This window comes from Pelodiscus sinensis, chromosome 2 (genome assembly GCF_049634645.1).
Source record: "Pelodiscus sinensis isolate JC-2024 chromosome 2, ASM4963464v1, whole genome shotgun sequence".
In the NCBI taxonomy this organism is placed as follows: Eukaryota; Metazoa; Chordata; order Testudines; family Trionychidae; genus Pelodiscus; species Pelodiscus sinensis.
Genome location: NC_134712.1, coordinates 219,066,174 through 219,081,980, shown reverse-complemented (window position 1 = coordinate 219,081,980; position 15,807 = coordinate 219,066,174). Strand labels below are relative to the sequence as shown.

The window sequence follows — 15,807 nt, the reverse complement described above, 5'->3', positions numbered from 1 at the left end:
TCAAGCTGGGACTGAGCAGTCCCGACTTGTACCAGCTCTGAACTGCTGTGGCGCTGCATTTTAAACATAGTAAGAGTGCCAGGCTCTTACTACATTTAAAATGCAGAGACACAGCAGTTCTGGACTGGTATGAGTTGGGACTGCTCGGTCCTTGCTTGTGCTGTATCCAGCAGACCCTGTCCACGGTGACCCAGAGCACCACGAACAAGAGATGCTTGGTGGCGGCAGCTCCTGTCCACAAGGGCGAGGCAGCTCCCCCACTAGGACCCCCACTGACAGTGGCTGCTGCTCAGATAGTGGCATTTAATTTCAGAAAGGGGAACTATACAAAAATGAGGTTAGTTAAACAGAAATTAAAAGGTACAGAGACAAAAGTAAAATCCCTGCAAGCTGCATGAAAACTTTTCAAAGACACCATACTAGGGGCCCAACTTAAATGTATACCCCAAATTTAAAAAAACATAGTAAAAGAACCAAAAAAAGTACCACCGTTGCTTAACCACAGAATAAAAAAAGTAGTGAGAGATAAAAAGGCATTGTTTAAAAAGTGGAAGTCAAACCCTAGTGAGGAAAATTTGATGTTTGACAAACTGTCAAATTAAGTGTAAAAATATAATATGAAAAGCCAAAAAGGAGTTTGAAGAACAGCTAGCCAAAAACTCAAAAAGCAATAGCAAAATGTTTTTTTAAGTACATCAGAAGCAGGAAGCCTGCTAAACAACTAGTGGGTCCCTTGGACAATCAAGATGTTAAAGGAGCACTCAAAGATGATCAAGTCATTTAGCAGAAACTAAATGAATTCTTTGCTTTGGTCTTCACAGCTGAGGATATTGGGGAGATTCCCAAACATGAGCTATTATTTTTAGATGACACATTTGAGGAATTTTCCTACATTGAGGTGTCATTAGAAGAGGTTTTGGAACAAATTGATAAACTGAACAGTAACAAGTCACAGGGACCAGATGACATTCACCCAAGAGTTCTGAAAACTCAAATGTGAAATTGTGGAACTATTAACTGTGGTTTGTAACCTATCCTTTAAATCAGCATCTGTGCCTAATGACTGGAAGATAGATAACATGATGCCAATATTTTAAAAGTGCTCTAGGAGGGATCCTGGCAATTACAGACCAGTAAGTCTAACATCAGTACCGGGCAAATTAGTTGAAACTATACTAAAGAATAAAATTGTCAGACACAGAGATGAACAAAATTTGTTGGGGGAAGTCAGCATGCCTTCTGTAAAGAGAATCATGCCTTACTAATCTGTTAGAGTTCTTTGTGGGGGTCAGCAAACACGTGGACAAGGGGCATCCAGTGGATATAGTATACTTAGATTTCCAGAAAGCATTTGACAAGGTCCTTCACCAAAGGCTCTTAAGTGCCCATAGGATAAGAGGGAAAGTCTTCTCCTAGATTGATAACTAGTTAAAAGATAGGAAACAAAGGGTAGGAATGAATAGAAAGTTTCCAGAATGGAGAGAGGTAACTAGTGGGGGCCCCCAAGGGTCCGTACTGAGACCAATCCTCTTCAACCTATTTATAAATGATCTGGAGAAAGGCATAAAAAGTGAGGTGGCAAAATTTGCAGATGACCACTTTGGTTAAGACCAAAGTGGACTGTGAAGAGCTTCAAAAAGATCTCACTAAACTAAGTGTTTGGGCAACAAAACGGCAAATGACATTGAATGTTGATAAATGTAAAGTAATGCACATTGAAAAAATAATCCCAATTTTACATACAATATAATGGGGACTAACTTAGCTATAACTACTCAAGAGAAATCTTGAAGTGATTGTGGATCGTTCTCTGAAAACATTAACTCAATGTGCAACAACAGTCAAAAAAGTAAACAGAATGTTAAGCATCATTAAAAACGGATAGGGAATAAGAGAGAATATCTTATTGCCTCTACATAAAACCATAGTACACATCTTGAGTACTGAATACAGACATGGTTGCCTTATCTTTGAGATATCTTAGCATTGGAAAAGGTTCAGAAAAGGGCAACAAAAATTATTAAGGTTGGAAGAGGTCCCATATGAAAAGAGATTAAAAAAAACTGACTTTTCAACTTAGAACAGGGGGATATGATAGAAATCTATAAAATCATGACACTATGGAGAAGGTGAATAAAGAAAAGTTATTGACTTGTTCCTATCACAATAGAACTAGGGATCACCAAATGAAATTCATAGGTAGCAGGCTTAAAACAAACAAAAGAAAAATTTTCTTCACGCAGTGCATAAGCAACCTGTGAAACTCATTGCCAGATGTTGTAAAGACCAGAAATTTAAACGGGGTTCAAAAAGGCACTAGACAAATTCATTGAGGTTAGGTCCATCAGTGGCTATTAGCCAGGGTGTATAAGAACAGTGGCTCTAGCTTCTGCTTGTCAGATGCTGGAAAAGGATGACAGAAGAGAGATCATGTGATGATTACCTGTTCTGTTCTCTACCTCTGGGGCATCTGTGACTTTTAAAGAACCCCAAAAAAAGACCAGAAAGGTACACTTGTATTCCTTCCCCAGTGGTACCCCAAACTCTTCTGCCACAAGAGAGCTTGACAAAAACAAAAACAAAAAATCACAGAAAACAAACTGTCTTTGATAGATGACCTCTCAGGTTAGGCAGGCGCACACACAGAGATCTGTTACCTTCCAGGACAAAAGAATCAAATCATTGCCCTGGAACAGATAATTTTATTAACAAAAAACAAAATAGATATCCTTAATAAAGCATACTTGGCTGGTTGGTGTTACAGATCAACTGAGAAAAACAAATTAACACACAAAGAACATAATATCTCTGGATTGTAGCTGTCTTGAGGTCTCTGAAAACATCGGTGCACAGGTCCTGTCTCTGCTGTCACTGCTCACGGTCGAGGCTCATGGAAGGGGTTACCTCTTCGACACTACCTTTGCTCTTCCCATTGTAGTAGGCTCCTTCAGGCCACTCAGCGTCGTCTCTCTCATGGGCTGTAAACTGAAGAACCTTTGCAAGTTGCCTACAAAATCCACAATGTTAGTTCCTGGGGAAGGGGTACCTCCTCCCACTGCTGTTTCACTAATTGCAATGGCCACTTAACCTCATGGCCATAAACAAGTTCAAAGGGAGAGAATCCCACACTGGGATGGGGTACATCTCTGGAGGCAAACAGTTACTGCTGCAACACCAGGTCCCAATCACTGAAATGTTCATTTATGAATTTGCATATCATAGCTCCCAAAGTTCCATTAAAACTCTGCATGATGCCATTTGTCTGGTGGTGGTAAGGGGTGGCAACCAAGTGGTTCACCCTATGAGCTTCCAAAAGAAGTTCCATGTTTCCTGCCCGGAAGTTAGCTCCTGAGTCCCTAAGGATCTCGGAGGGCCAACCGACCTTGACAAAAAATAACTGTTAGTGCCTGGCACAAGCTCTTGGCTGTGGTGTTCCCTAGAGCTACTGCTTCATGCCATCAGGTGGTAAAATCCATAAACCTCAGTAAATATTGTTTTTCTCTGGGTGTCTTTTTAGGAAAAGGACCCAGAATATCTACAGCCACATGCTGGAATGGAACCTCTATTGTAAGGAGTGGAGAGGTGCCTTTATCCAGCCTTGGGGTTTTCCCACCCAGTGGCAGCTTTCAAGACCATACATAACTAGACAGATCCTTGCCCATCCCCTCCCAGTGGAATGACTTTTCCAATCAGTCTTTGATTCGGTTTACTCCAGCAGGGCCACTAGGATGATTGTGGGCTAAGCTCAAGAGCTTTTCCCTTTACTTAGTTGGAACTACCATCTATCTCTGAGGATGCCAGTCCTACTTGTGCCCACCAGAAAGAGTTTCTTTGTATAAAAGTCCTCTTTCTACCACAAACCAAGACCTGTTAGAAGAGCTGAGGGGCTCACTCTGAGCTGCCATCCAAACTCCCTTTAGGTTCTTGTCTGCTTCCTGCTCTGTTTGGAATCGCTCCCTTTATGCTGGAGACATCAGCTCCCTGCTGGGTTGTATACTTGTGTTGTCTAGTTCTGGAAGTGATGCAGGTGATGTGGATATCTCTGCGGGCTGCGATCTGCTCTCGGCTAGTGCATTGTGTTGGGTTGCAGTGCTTCTTGTGCAGGCACCCCTTCTGATACTCCCTTGAGTGGCTCTAAGTTTTGTTTTCCTTAGTCACCTCCATCCACCTGGTTCTATTATCTCCTGCCTCGGTTATGTCTTTACAGTTCCCATCTCATATGCATCTCTGGAGCTCTATAGGAAGGTCCTCTGGGAACTATTCCATTTGTACCAGGAAAACAACTACTTCCCTAGCGTGAGCACCTACTCCTAATATCCAGGCCTCACTGCTCTTTTTAATCTCATAGGCGTAGTGGGGCAGTGCCATACCCGATTTCTATCTTACGGCTCTGAAGCAGCGATAGGCATGTTCAGCATGAGACCCGTCTTAAGTCTGGCCTTTTGTTTAAAAAGTTCATAGTCATTCATGTTTTCCCTAGACATTTCAACTGCCACTTGTGTTAGGGGTCCACTGAGCTGTAACCTCAGCTCCACCACATACCATTTTTTGGAGATGCTATACCCAAGACAAACTCTTTTAAAACTTTCTAAAAAGGCTTCTACATCATCTCCTACCCAGTACACTGGGTATTTCCTGGGCTGGGGAGCATTAGTTGGAGCAGGGTGGTTAGTCGGTGAAGTTGGAGCACCCAGTTTCCTAGCTTTCTCCAGTTCAACTTCTAACTGCTTTATCTCCACTTCTGCCTCCAAATGCTTTTGCTTCTCCCTCTCCTTGGCTTCTAATTACCTCATTTCCACTTCTCTGTCCTTCATCTGCAGTAAGAACTCCATCTCGCCCAGAGGCGAGGGCACTCTCCCACCCTGAAGACAGTGATCTTGCCTTGGTCTGATGCTGTTTTCACCTGGGTGTCACTTAGGAAGAGTTGGTTGCTTTGGGCCTACTCTGTCCGACCACAAACGCATTCACAGGGCTGCTTCTCTGCTCTAGCCTAGCCTAGCTATCCAGTTGTCCTGAAAGCTAAACAAAAAACCAAAAACAACTGTTTGGTTTGGACTCTCTGGCTCTGCAAATTTAACCTTCTGTATGCCTCTTCCTGCTCAGGCAGAGAAAGGAGGAAAAAGAAGTCCCCAAACTTCCAAACATCAAAAGAGAGAGAAAAGTATCCTTTTAAAATCCTGAGGTTTGTGTTCCTTGTTCAAAATGATCACACTGCTCTGGCCACCATGTCAGAGCTGTACCTCACTCTGGCACTCTGAGTGCAGAAGGTGGGGACCCACAAAAGACCTTTAATACTTTGTCTGTATGGGATCTGTTTAGAAAACAAACAAACAAACAAAAAAAAAACCTCCCCAGAGTCATAGCACTCGCTCTAGAAGATAGGCTGCCACCAACAAATGATTTTTAAAGAATCCTAAAAAACCCTAGGAAGGAACACTTCAATTCCTTCCCTGAGGGTACCTAAAGCTCTTCTGCCACGAGAGCTTGAAAAGAGAAACAAAAGAAAACAAACCATGTCTTTGATAGCTGACCACTCAGGAAAGGCAGGCACACACATAGACATGCTACCTTCTAAGAGTCAAGAATCAAATCATTGCCTTAAAAAAGATTATTTTATTAGCCAAAAACAAAAAAGATATCCTTAATAAAGCATATTTGGTTGCTGAGTCTTACAGAGCAACTGCGAAAACCAAATTAAAACACAGAGCATAGTATCTCTGGGCTATAGCTTAAATAAGGAGAGTGGAGGAAGATAGAGCACATGGATTTTACACAGAGTTTAACCAAAACAAAGAAAAATACCCTGACTGCAACTAAACATACATTTTCCCTTATGCAATCATGATCCCTTCATGGTTCAGTCCACTTCCATGCCTGGTGGCATAGTAGTACTAAATACTGCACGTTGTTCCTCCAGTCCTTAACTTAGAATTCAAAAGAAGAAGCAGCTAGCTAGCTATATACAATTCAAATTTCAACAGTCTTTCCCATTGGCTCTCCCAACACCCCTGCTAGCTATTTGAGTTTAACCCTTTAGTCACTGAATGCACTCTTAGCCATCACAACTTGTATTCACTCTATGTCAATTAAATTCATAGCATCTCTAGGAACAAAGGAATCATCAGACTGGATTAGACCCAAGGCCCATTTAGCCCATCCTGTCTCCAATAATGGCCACTTACACCTTTCTTCTGAAGCACCTGTAAGACACCTGGAGTAGGCAGATGCAGAATATTACCCGCACTAGATCTCTCCCTGTTCTCCCAACAGTTAGACTGGCTTAAGGCATGAAGTTTAGAAACTCTTTCAAATTTACTATCTTTACCAAGACTACCAAGAGGGGTCAACGTTAACATCAAGTGTGACAGTGTTTTATGTGATAATGTAGACATCTGTCCATTACAAATTGGACTTACCAACTCACTTCACATAGAATGCACAGCCTCTAAATTGTGAACTACTGTGGGTTATTGCCATCCTAAGCTAGAATCAAAATAACCTTTCCTACATTAGGTTTATATCTTTAATAATAATTTACTATTTTGGCAGCACTGGAGGGAATGCTAGTGCAGACAATGCACTAGCCCACTGAAGCATTTTAAGTATTGAGTTATGTGGGCCTGCTCTGAGCAATATTAGATTATGCTCAGAAAACATCAATGTGCCTGAAGCAATATGAATACAGGGTATGACCATGACTACTACAGATGAAGCTCACCTAAGAATAACATGACAAATGTTTGGCAAGAAAGCATAATGTAAACACACCAACACCCTTCCAGCGACCTGGAAGCAAAAAGCACAAAACCATATTTCTATCACATTTTGCTTGTTATGAACATTCCTGACACTCACTCCTATATTTCCAGAAATGTTTTTGTTTTCAAAAAAGTTTCACATGAATATAGGCACAAAAACATTTCTCGTTTTCAAGCTGCGGGTTACTGACTTGTACATGATGTGTGGTATGAACAGAATGTCCAGAAAGATAGTGACTTTTATTTGCACTTTATCGCTATAAAATATTTAGACTGTATATGCCTTATATGAAAATAGTATGTAGCATTCTTGAAAAATGGTAACAGTGTACAATGAGTTACTTGAACTTTAACTCAGGGACTCTGACCACAGCTAGAAAATGTAGTGTAACAACACTATTTTTAACTATATGAAAAATAAAAAAAATGAGTTTGGAAATGTATGTTCGTGTGTTTCCACAAAACCCATTTAGTTTATGTCAAAGTATTTCTTTCTTGATCATTTAAAACGATGAAATGCATAAAATAACTTTGCAACATAATGTACTAAATGCTTCAACTTTAATATTCTGCATTCATACCAAAAACAATTAACATTTTTTACAAATAGTGTTAACTAAATCACACTCTTCTACAACAGTGCAATTCAAGTATGTATCATATGCCAACATAAAATGGAATTTCAAAAATAAAAGAGTTCTTGGCTACTGCATATACTCTATTAAAACAAAGACAGACTTTAGCAGTCTCATTTCTAAGAGACACAAATAATACAGCTTTCCAGAAGTACATGTAGGAGAGAGGACTAGAAAAGAAGTCTCCTGCCACCTTCAGGCTGAGGCAGCAGCAAGAAAATGAGGTTTGGACCTGCAGCTATATATTTTCCCATTGCAGCCAGGTGAATGTTTCTCAGACACAAAAAGAGCCTAATATATCAATGAACTTTTAAAAACATTTTCCAGTGTTTTTTTCATATAATAAAGAAACTCAAATATCAAGGCATTTTTTCACATCTGACTGAACATTGTACTTAATAGTATACATGTCGGAGTGATCAGTATTTTTAATGGGGCAAATGGGACAACTCTACTGTGAAATTAGTCAATTGTATTACAACCGAACAACAGTAAGATGAGTCTTATCTTAACAGATAAGATGAGTCTGCCTACTGCTATTCATAGCAAAATTAGCATAAGGTGTAAAAAAACCAATGAAATAAAGCTCCAGGAAAATTTAAAGGAGATATTTTCTCTCTCTGCTCCTAAAAATGGACACATGCTGCTTCCTCTGAAGTTAAGTACCACACTGAAGCCAGATAGCTCCTGTAACACATATGGCTATCATCATCTGCCTGTAAATTCCAGCAGACTGGGAGAGGAGTTTAAAATGGATACAAGTGGAGATTACACAGAAATATTTGAAAGCTAAGCAAAAATAGTTAACATCAAACGAATTTAAAAGAAACTTGATTATTTAAACATTCTGGTAGGGACATTGATTTTAGGCTGGAGAATAAGATATCAGCACTCCAGCCTAAAAGCAACATTTCTACCACCTGGATGAAATCTGAGAACCCTGGGCCAATCTCAGTCAGATGATCAAAGACAATTCTCAATATAAGCAGAATTCTATATTTTGCAAATAAGTTGAAATATTTGCAATGACCAATAGGCTTCTCTGAAGTTCTGGTGACCCCAACTCATTTTCATTTCAGAAATCAAAAGATAACAGCTGCAAAAACTATATTGTGGAAGATTCTGCACTGCTGTGAGATCTGAAAAACATTCAGTGATCGTATTGTCTTCTAAGCCTCCTTTCTACTTTATTTGGGCTTAATTACATGATATTTATACTGTACATTGCTACAATAGGCATATTCTAGCTGGTAACACTAAACATTTATATACAGAGGCACCAATAGCTAGTATGACTGGGGCACACACTGACCCCAATCTTGAAGCAAGACAGTGGCAAACTCTGGTAGCAGTCTCCTCCATGACATCAGAGTAGCAATCTTTTCATTTGGACTATCCCTTGGTTTTCTTTTCAGGAAAATGAATTTCCTTGGGATGCTTTATAATTTTTGCCATTTTTGTTGTCCTATGTGCACTGAACCGATAGACATGAACAAAATGTCTATAAAATGAAGTGAGATAGAAATCATTTTGGAGAATTTGCTCTTGTTGGTCACAAAAAGCAAACCACAACACCCTATCTGAAGTCAGGTAACAGTTTTTCTAGTCCTTCATGGATATAGACTTTTAAAAACATTTTAGTATTACATTCAGAATTTACATGCAAAGAAATCAAGATTTCCAAAAGTCAGCTTTCTACATTGTAATATGGCTGATAGTATTTTTGAGGGAGACAAACTTTAGAACAGCCTGACACTGGCATTTAAAATCTCAGCTTTAACTTTTTTAGAGAAACTAGAGACTCATATTTCACTCACATTTCACATAGTAAGACAAAGCAAGAAATGTGAAATTATTCTGTATATAGTGCATGGAAGGTTAAGAACTCTGTAGAAATGTCAGCAACAAAGTATCAATTGTGGGATTCACAGGGGGAACATATTAAAATAACTATCGGTAACTGGAGGGCAGTGGCCAAGTCATTTGTAAGAAAGGAAAAGAAGTTCAATAAGAGTTAGTACAATAAAAGTGTTCAATGTGTTACAGATATTTGATATCTCCGAGGAAGTCTATCCTGAAGAGGAGAAAGAATAACCAATTTAGGACACTGTGGACAGAAGTAAAAGGTAATGGTAAACATAAGAAACATGATGTGAGCTTAACAGGCAATCATGTTTTTAAAGAGGTTTGAGCTCGACCAAATGCGCCCAGGGACTTGGGCATATTACTAAGTTCAACAGGCAAGTTAAAAGCCTGAGTTCTACTTAAGAATATTACAAGTGACTTGAAAAGGGATATAAAGTAAAAGGAATGTTGGTAAGGACTGACATGGATCCTGCTGAATCAGTCATCTATTGTACCACAGTTTTGCACCACAATCTGTACCAAAATTTATGACAATTTAAATAATCATTTGATTCTGAGTTGTTCACAAAACTTATTACAGGAATTAGATAAGGACAATGACGTTAACAGTAAAAAAAATGAAGATAGATAAGAACTAAGGAGGCAAAAAGGAGATACTGGTAAAGAGTGACAGATCCCATTTTGGGAAAGAGTTTTGCAAAACTATGGAGTGCTGGGAGAGGAAAATGAAGTGCACACTTGGCCAAAAGCTATTTGAGACATAAAACTTAAAAGTGAATAAATATGCATGAAACATAGGGTGGAGGATAGGAGCATGTAAAATGCGTATTATAGATTTTCAATGCTCGGTAAATAACACTACACCTGTGCTTTATTGAACCCAGACTTGCACTAAAAGTTTTCAGAATAAATTTGTTTATATTTTCCAATGTATGAAAATTCTAATAGACAATTTAAATTGAAAAAAGGACAAAAGATGCCAGATGTACTATAGATTTTATGGAAGAGAACAGTATCAGTATTCAGCACAAGGCTTTAAAATCTGGTTTTGCTGGGCCATAGAGAATTCCACTGTTTCTTATTAGTAGTTACAAAAGCCTGAGGCCCTTATTTGGGAATGTAGTGAAGCATGTGCCTAACTTTCAGCTCATGAGCAGTTCTACTGAAACCAATGGGACTATGTTCATAGTTAAAGTTAGGCACAGGTTCTCTGAGTACAGGTTCATTTAGGTTATAATCCTGAATTAGGGTCTAAAAACTGTGAATTGGAAGGAGTTTTTTGTTTGTTTAGAAATTTTACTCCTCTCCATCAAAATCATTGCTCTCCTTTTGGAATAAATTGCCCAATATGCACAGAGGATAGCCCATAATCCTAGTTACAGGTCTTCCTCAAGAAATAAAGCATTGTAAGGTATACAAGATTGCAAAACATTGTTTTATGTTCCTCCTTAAATTCCACAAACTTAACTGGTTATACTAAGAAGTTGTCACTTATGAGGATAATTAGATTGTTGGAGGGAATTACAAGAAACAGCTAAATATAGTCAAGCTTCACTAGCTGAAAAAATATCATTAACCTGGAATGCTGTAAGTTGGAGGAAAGTTTTCAACCCATCTTGTTTAGTATTTACACAAGACATTTGGTTGACAACATTCACAGACAAGGTATCAACTATTGTTTTCTAATGATGGCAAAGCCAATTATATGGCAAATAGCTATGAACACTGCAAACAGGTTCAGAAACTATTGGCTAGTCAAGGTAACTGAGCAGTTACACATGTATATGAATGAAACATCAGAAGCAATACAGTAAAATGGAAAATACTACCAAATTGAATAATTATGGCACTTATGCTCACCAAAAATAAAATGTGGGTTTTATATTGAGAGACCTATAAAGTTATCTACACAAAATGGGCTGAATTAAAAAGGTAAATGGGATGCTAGGATGCATCAACAGAAATAGACTACAAATCAAAACAAACACTTTTGTGCAGGATGCGTTGATTAGATCTCTCTAAAATGCTGTGTTATTATTGTTACCCCTCCACTGAGTATATAAGTGGCATACAGAGTTTCATGCCTCAAAGAGTAAGACATAGGGCAACCTGTGTAAGTTCACATCATATTTAAATGATCATAACTGGGTTAAAATTATAGAAGAATCTTGATAAGATGAATGAGAACCTATACATACTAAGAAAGGAATTTTAAAAAACCACAAGGCATCACACAACTAAAATGTATGAAAGTAAGAAGAGATGTTGGATTAAGGCTAAAGTGTTTTTTGTAATAATAGTAAACAGAACAATTTAGCTAAGCAAGGCCACAAGAGTTACAATAAAAGTAAAGATTTCCTCAGCCAAGTGACTATTCCTATATACAACTCTTCATGTGTGACCTAAATAATTACAAGAGCCATAAATAATGTAGTGTATTCATGTTTTTGTTCCAGTTTAAAAATTCCATTAATTCCCATCCAAACTCAGTTTCTTGGTCTTTGGTGTAATCTTCACCAATATACACACAATACAGTTCAGAACCCTAGTTATACAAAGCCAGAATGGAAAAGTACATCATTATATGCTTTAAACAATATGTTCTAAGATTCTAATCAGTTTCATGGTCCAATGATATGTTTAGCAGCCTGTAAATAGTTGTTTTAAATAATTATTATTCTAAAACAGAATCATCATTTGTGGTGATCTAGCCAGACCGTTAAAAGGTTAACTAGTTTACTTTGGTAGATAATGCCAGCTACTAGTGTCTGCAAACTACAGGAAGCCATGATATGCTTAAGTGCAATTTACAACGAATGGAACCTAAATGTAGTTACGTTTGGAAATTAACATATAGACTTTAGCATGTAAATATTAACCATGATATGCAGATTTAAGACTTTTTCTGCATTGCAAAAGGATATCACATCCTTCACAAAAGTAGGTACAACTATGAAACATGGTCATCTGTTCATGATTAAAATAAAACAGTAATGTAAAATATTTTAACAGTGTTAAATATATTCATATGATCACCATAGCTATTTCAAATGGCCACTATTTCAATCACACACTATTATATACATAACATTTATGACACAAAAGTTTGCAGGTTTTGAGTTTTCACAGACGAGCCAATCTTACCAGACATAAATAATCTTGTACCAATTTTAGGCCTTTTAAAAGGAATTAAGTGTCCTAAGTATTTTGTTCCTCTGCAAAATTTAAAAAAAAATCCTAAAAAGTCAGTGCAAATTGAATCATTGAACCTGTTCACCAGGGTAGATTCCTATTAACCAAGGATAAACAATGTTTAAGGATTAAAGGAAGAAGCTTATAACATTGTCAACTGCATTTAGCAGAGGTTAGAGAAGATTAAGAATTAGAAGTCCTGGGTCCTATAGTAGTGCCTTCTGAGAATAAGTATGTTGCTGTGACGGCGGTGGTTGCTGACTGCCTGCTGGTGGAGGCAGAGTTGAAGATGCTAAGTTATAATTTGGCACCTGGGACACACTAGTTCCAGCATTCTGGTAAGCAGCATCAACAGTAGCAGGAGGTGGACTGTACACTGAAGCCTGGTTGGAATACGTGTTTCCAGGAACAGAGCTGACCATTGCACTGAGAGAAAGGAACATGAAAAGTTGCATAAGTAATAGGGTAGGAAACAAGGCAATAGGACAGAAAAATTAACACAAGTTTTATTATTTCTTTAGATCTATTACATAGGCATGAAAGCACCTCGCCTGGGCTCAGTTTCAAAGAAACTCCTGAAGAGGTCCATACTCCCAAACTTCATATTCATAAATTTAACTCTGGATGATAAAACTATGCTTGTATTTCCTACTGTATATAACACATATTACTATTTCTAATATTTTTGTTAATATACATAATACAAAGAATGAACAAGCTTTACCAATGTATATTTCTCACATCACATCTTCCAATAAATAATTTAAGCAAGGAAAAAATAAATTCTTTAAAATATGACTTAAGACAGATATCTTTCCCAGCCTTCTTTAAAACCAAGTCACTGCAGAAAGCCAAAACCTCAACCTTTTCTTGAGTTAATTTAAGTCCAGCTCAAACTTTTGACCCTGTACAGGTTGCTCACTAGATCAGGGCTACTCAACACATGTCCCACGGGCCATTTGTTTGCGATTTGGATTTACGCAGGGTTCAACACATGGCCCACGGGTGGGATCCTTTGAACATGGCCTCCACTGGGAACAAGCTCTACAACAGCGAGTCAATATAATGGTCTTCTGCTGATGTGTGTGTACTAGTTAAATTCCTGGACGGTCATTACTCATTAAAAGGGCTGTCATATGGGTGGAAATTGGGTAAATAATTGCATTTTATTAATATCAAAACAACTGACTTAAATAGGGCCTGCATGTTGTGTGGTCTTGCCTTCATTTTTGTATTCATGCCCGTCAGTGTGAAAAAGCTATTTGCTTGTATATGCAACCACACTCAAGTTACAGCCCTTGGCATGTGCTGTGAGTAGCATTGTGCCTCCCGGGGCTTCCAAAGTTGAGTAGCCCTGCCCTAGATACTTCCTCTACAGAGACCCAATTCCAATCCCCTTGTATCAGGGTAAATGTACAAACTTCAGAGACTCTGCAGAATCCACTTAACCCATTTCTAACATGATCAGAACCTGTCAACACAGTAAGGTGCTGGCAGCAAAGGAGGAGCAATCACCCCTAATGGAACACACCATACTTTGTGTTTTAGACAGTACCAGACACCAGTCAGACCAACAGTATGTATACTTGAATCTGCCTTGAATGTTGCATATATTTAGTGAACATGGTTATTTGGAACCCAACAATGGCCATAGTTTCTTCACATCATTATTGCACAAATCAGAGAATGTTTTGTGTACAAAGTTCAGACAACTACTAAAAATACTTTTGTTATCTAAACATCAGTAAATAGACACTGGAAGTAAATGTGCTGCAGAGTTCAGTCAATAATGGCTAAAATCCAAAACAATTATGTCTGTCCAAAAACAATTTTCCCCTTAAAAGTCAGTCCTACTTACAAGAATGAAATGTTTAATGTATAAAGAATAGGTAAATATTAAAATTACTTAGCATAAGATGTCTGAGCTGGCTGACCAGGCAGTCCTGAGCTCGCAGATGGAGGAACTGTGCCTTGGTTAAGAGAAGGAAGTTGCTCTTGAGGAAGATTATAGCCTTGGATATGGCCCAACTGTGCACTCCCTGTCACCAAATAGGTACTACTTTGAGCTTGCCCTGGGTAGACCTGAAAAAAAACAAAACAAAATAAGGCCATAGATAAAATACAAGAACATATAGTTACTATTTAGTTGCTTGCTAAGTTCAGAATCTAAAGAAAAGCCTCTCAAGTCTTTGCCAACAAAAAGTTGTGGATTTAGAGGCAACTTGACCAATTTGCACTGTGTCATAATGTTGTAACAGTGGAGAGTATTATGATTGTATCATAACTCTACTCTCTGTCAAAAGGAAAGAGACTCCAGTACTTTGGTAGTTTACGAGACACTGTATATCAAATAGGACTTTCAGTCATTAAATTTAAAAATACATATTTGTGAAAGTTCAAAGTAAGTCTGCAGTTTTTTCCCTTCTGAATAAAAGTTAAAAATTTGAACTGTTTAACAGAGAACAGACAGTGTAGAATAGAGGCTCCCTAATTGTAACCCAACAAATGGCGCTGGCTTTCCTTTATATACAATTGCTAAATGAAAATTCAAAGAAAATGTTATTTTTAGCAAACACGTTTATGTAAAAAAATTGCTTAATCTATAATTGGGAAGTAATATGAATGGGACAGGAGGTGGTCTGCTAGGGAAAATTCCATCTAGAATTCCATGTGTTAGGTTCTCCAACTCCTGATGTCCTTATATCATGGCTAGATGAGTTTCTAAAGAAACAGTTTTAGTTCAAACAAGTTATTGGGCTTACTGCAGAGATAACTGGGTGAAATTATATGGCAGGGGTGGCAAACCCATTCTGAGCCAAGATAATAGTGGATCCAGCGTGAAGAGCTGGGGCAAAGTTGTCAAAACAAAAAAACAAAAAAAAACAAAACAAAAAAAAAACAACCCACCACACACCACCCAACCAAACAACCACACACACACACACACACACACACACACACACACACACACAAAGGGAGCCCCCAGTCGCGTTTGGTCGAGCAAAACAAAAACAAACAAAAGCTCTAAAAAAAGGCTCTGCCCCTTTAAGAACCTGCATTTAAACACGTTTTGAGGCTTTTTGGCCACAGCAGGCTCCTGCTGCCATCTTTATTTCTGCAGCTTTCATGGCTGCGCCCGACTGCTCCCCTGCCCAGGTCAGCACAGAGAGCCGGAAGGAGGGGGCTGTTTTGGGGGATGCGGGGGCAGCTTTCTAGCCATGCGGGGGTGGGAGAGAGGGGGCTCGAGCGCCTCGGATTGGCCACAGCTGCTATATGGTCTGTGTTATGTACATGATCAGGGTAGCTGATTATAAAAATCTTAAAATCTATTAATCTAAGGCACTAGCTCTATTGAC

General features: G+C 38.5%; 1 protein-coding gene across 3 annotated transcripts in view; it reads right to left on the bottom strand.

Annotated features, from left to right (window-relative positions):
• Positions 1-2,682: 2,682 nt before the first annotated feature.
• The window catches only part of STAM (signal transducing adaptor molecule), a 79,919-nt gene continuing 66,794 nt past the window's right edge, over positions 2,683-15,807 (bottom strand). For all 3 annotated transcript variants that reach the window (XM_075922466.1, XM_075922467.1, XM_075922468.1), the window contains exons 13-14: positions 14,358-14,533; positions 2,683-12,877 (exon numbers count right to left, since the gene is read on the bottom strand). In XM_075922466.1, coding sequence (XP_075778581.1) covers positions 12,658-12,877; positions 14,358-14,533 — 396 coding nt within the window. In that variant the 3' untranslated portion in view covers positions 2,683-12,657. The remainder of the gene's footprint in view (positions 12,878-14,357; positions 14,534-15,807) is intronic.